Source organism: Nematolebias whitei, chromosome 1, assembly GCF_014905685.2.
Source record: "Nematolebias whitei isolate Nwh7 chromosome 1, NemWhi1, whole genome shotgun sequence".
Taxonomy (NCBI): domain Eukaryota; kingdom Metazoa; phylum Chordata; class Actinopteri; order Cyprinodontiformes; family Rivulidae; genus Nematolebias; species Nematolebias whitei.
Window position 1 is genome coordinate 42,636,389 of NC_056498.1, and position 2,214 is coordinate 42,638,602.

The 2,214-nt window shown below is 49.8% G+C and overlaps 1 protein-coding gene across 1 annotated transcript in view; it reads left to right on the forward strand.

Annotated features, from left to right (window-relative positions):
* The window catches only part of LOC119418495 (zinc finger and BTB domain-containing protein 11), a 15,737-nt gene that overhangs the window by 2,416 nt on the left and 11,107 nt on the right, over positions 1–2,214 (forward strand). The window contains exons 5-6 of the mRNA XM_037685824.1: positions 1,370–1,605; positions 1,702–1,811. Coding sequence (XP_037541752.1) covers positions 1,370–1,605; positions 1,702–1,811 — 346 coding nt within the window. The remainder of the gene's footprint in view (positions 1–1,369; positions 1,606–1,701; positions 1,812–2,214) is intronic.

Here is a 2,214-nt window from a genome sequence, read left to right on the forward strand (position 1 = left end):
GTTTGTGCTCTTCTGTTGCTCCAGATGTTTTTTGGTGTAACTGTATGCGCTCCTCTGTCGCTCCAGATGTTCGTGGTGTAACTGTTTGTGCTCCTCTGTCGCTCCAGATGTTGCTCTCGACACCAGAACAGGTTGAAGTTGAAGCTTAAAGAGCTTCCTGTTGGTTTGAACTCGGCTGTGTGGAAAAGTTGCTGGTTCTGATCCGAGGCAGCCGTGTAGAGCAGGAGGTGGAAGTACGGCAAGCCACGCAGGTCATAACTTTGGTGTTGAAATGTGTATGGCAGGCTGTTTGTGTATTTTTCTGTAAACTGCATCGAGCCTCATGTCTCCACTTTAGCACTCAGCTAGCTGAGGAGCTAACAGCTGATGTTTAGCATTGTTTGTTTTTATTTGTTGTTGTGAAGCCGTACAGATGCTCGGTCTGAGGCAAACGGTGTCACACCAGACACTGACTGGTTTTATGACCCCCCCAGTAAAACTGCACGTTAGAGGGGCCTTTTGTTGTGGTCAGCCTAAGGCTCAGCTGTCGTCTGCTCAGCGTCTTCCTGCGAGGTGGAGGGATCACCTCGTGAAGAAGTGCTCACCAACAGATTTACACAAAGACGAGAACGTTTGAGAGAAAAAACCTTTTGTGTTCGTAGAAGAAGTTTTTAGATCTTCGGCTGATAACAGCCAAAGTGTTGTTTTGTATTTTTGTTCAGTTTTCAGACCCTTTAAAATCTGCTTCGGCTGCTGGCTCTGGTGAGTCTTCCTGTGCTCCTTCTAGCTGAAGTCCTGCTGTCGTTGGGCTTTCAGCTAGCCTGTTGCTTCTTTTAGCTTTTAGCTGTTGTTTGTAGCTTTAGCTCAGTTTCGGCTTCTTCGTTCGGCTCTCAGCGTTCTCTGTATTTTCAGAGAAAATGTCGTTTTTCTGCTTCGGTTCTTTTTTGGTTTGTTGGTTTGAAACCAACATTTATTTTAATTTTACTTTGTTGTTGAATGTTTCTGGAGTTCCTCAGGGTTCGTGTGGAGCTCGTTCCTCGTCGGATGGAAACGAGCGTTTCATCTGAGTCTGGATCAGTCCCTCCTCCACGACGGTTGCTGCTCAGATCATGTTTCAAATCATACATTTGTTTTTAGCTTCTTCTCGTCTGGGTTGTGAGGCTCCGGTGGAGCTTTGACCCAAACTGAGACCTCAGCGTCTCCGGGGGTCTGAACACCTGAGTGTTGATCCGGTAGCAGCAGGTGAGGAGCGGTGTTGGTTCAGAACATGGACTCCACCTGACGATGGTTTTTAATCCCGACACAAACAGAGTTGGTGACCGAGTTATTTACACTTGTTGTGAATAATTCAGATCTTTGTTCCACTCCTACATTCTGTCCCCCCCCCCAGTGTTTAGGAAAAGCCCCGTACAGGACCTGAAGTGCCCTCTTGGTCTAGCGGAGCCGGACTTCCTGGACCTTCTGAGGTCCACCTTCCCTCAGCTGGCGAACGGAGAAGCTTTTGACCTGTTCCTGAGCACTAGGAGCAGGAGGCTGCAGCGTCTGGAGGTGTCAGCTGTGACTCCAGAGGAGGTCCACTCGGCCATGAGGTCCTCCGGACACTCGGCGCTCTACATCCGGCTGAAGGTCGGCTCAGTACACGAGTTCACGTTCGAATGTCGTTTGAAACGTAGCGACCGTGGAGACGGCACTGGAAGTGTCTTCTTGTGTGAATGTTTCTAGTCAGCAGGAGCTTCTCAGAGCAGCGCTGAAGATCTTCATCCTCCTCAGAAACACGACGCTGAGCAGAGATCCAGCTCCACGTCCCTCGAGCAAACCAGAGTGGTGTCGAGGTAAGAACCAACGGACGCAACGAATGAAACACCAGCAGTGACCACGCCCCCGTCTCTGAGGGAGCTGAACTGTAGTTTGTTGTTCTGGACATGAGTGTTTTTCTGGACTGGAACTGAACAGAGTCTGGACAGTCCACCTCTGGACCCCTCTGGTCCTCAGAGCGGACCAAAGGTGGTACCAGGCCCGGACCGGTCCACATCTGAACTTGGGCCGGCTGTGGGGCTCAGACTGATTTGATAACGTGACCAAGTGATGGTGTCCAAACTCTGTAGCTGGAGGACTCATTTCAGAGGAGAACTTCCTGTTGGGGCTCATTTCAAGGAAGAACTTCCTGTTGGGACTCATTTCAAGGAAAAACTTCCTGTTGGGACTCATTTCAGGGAAGAACTTCCTGTTGGGACT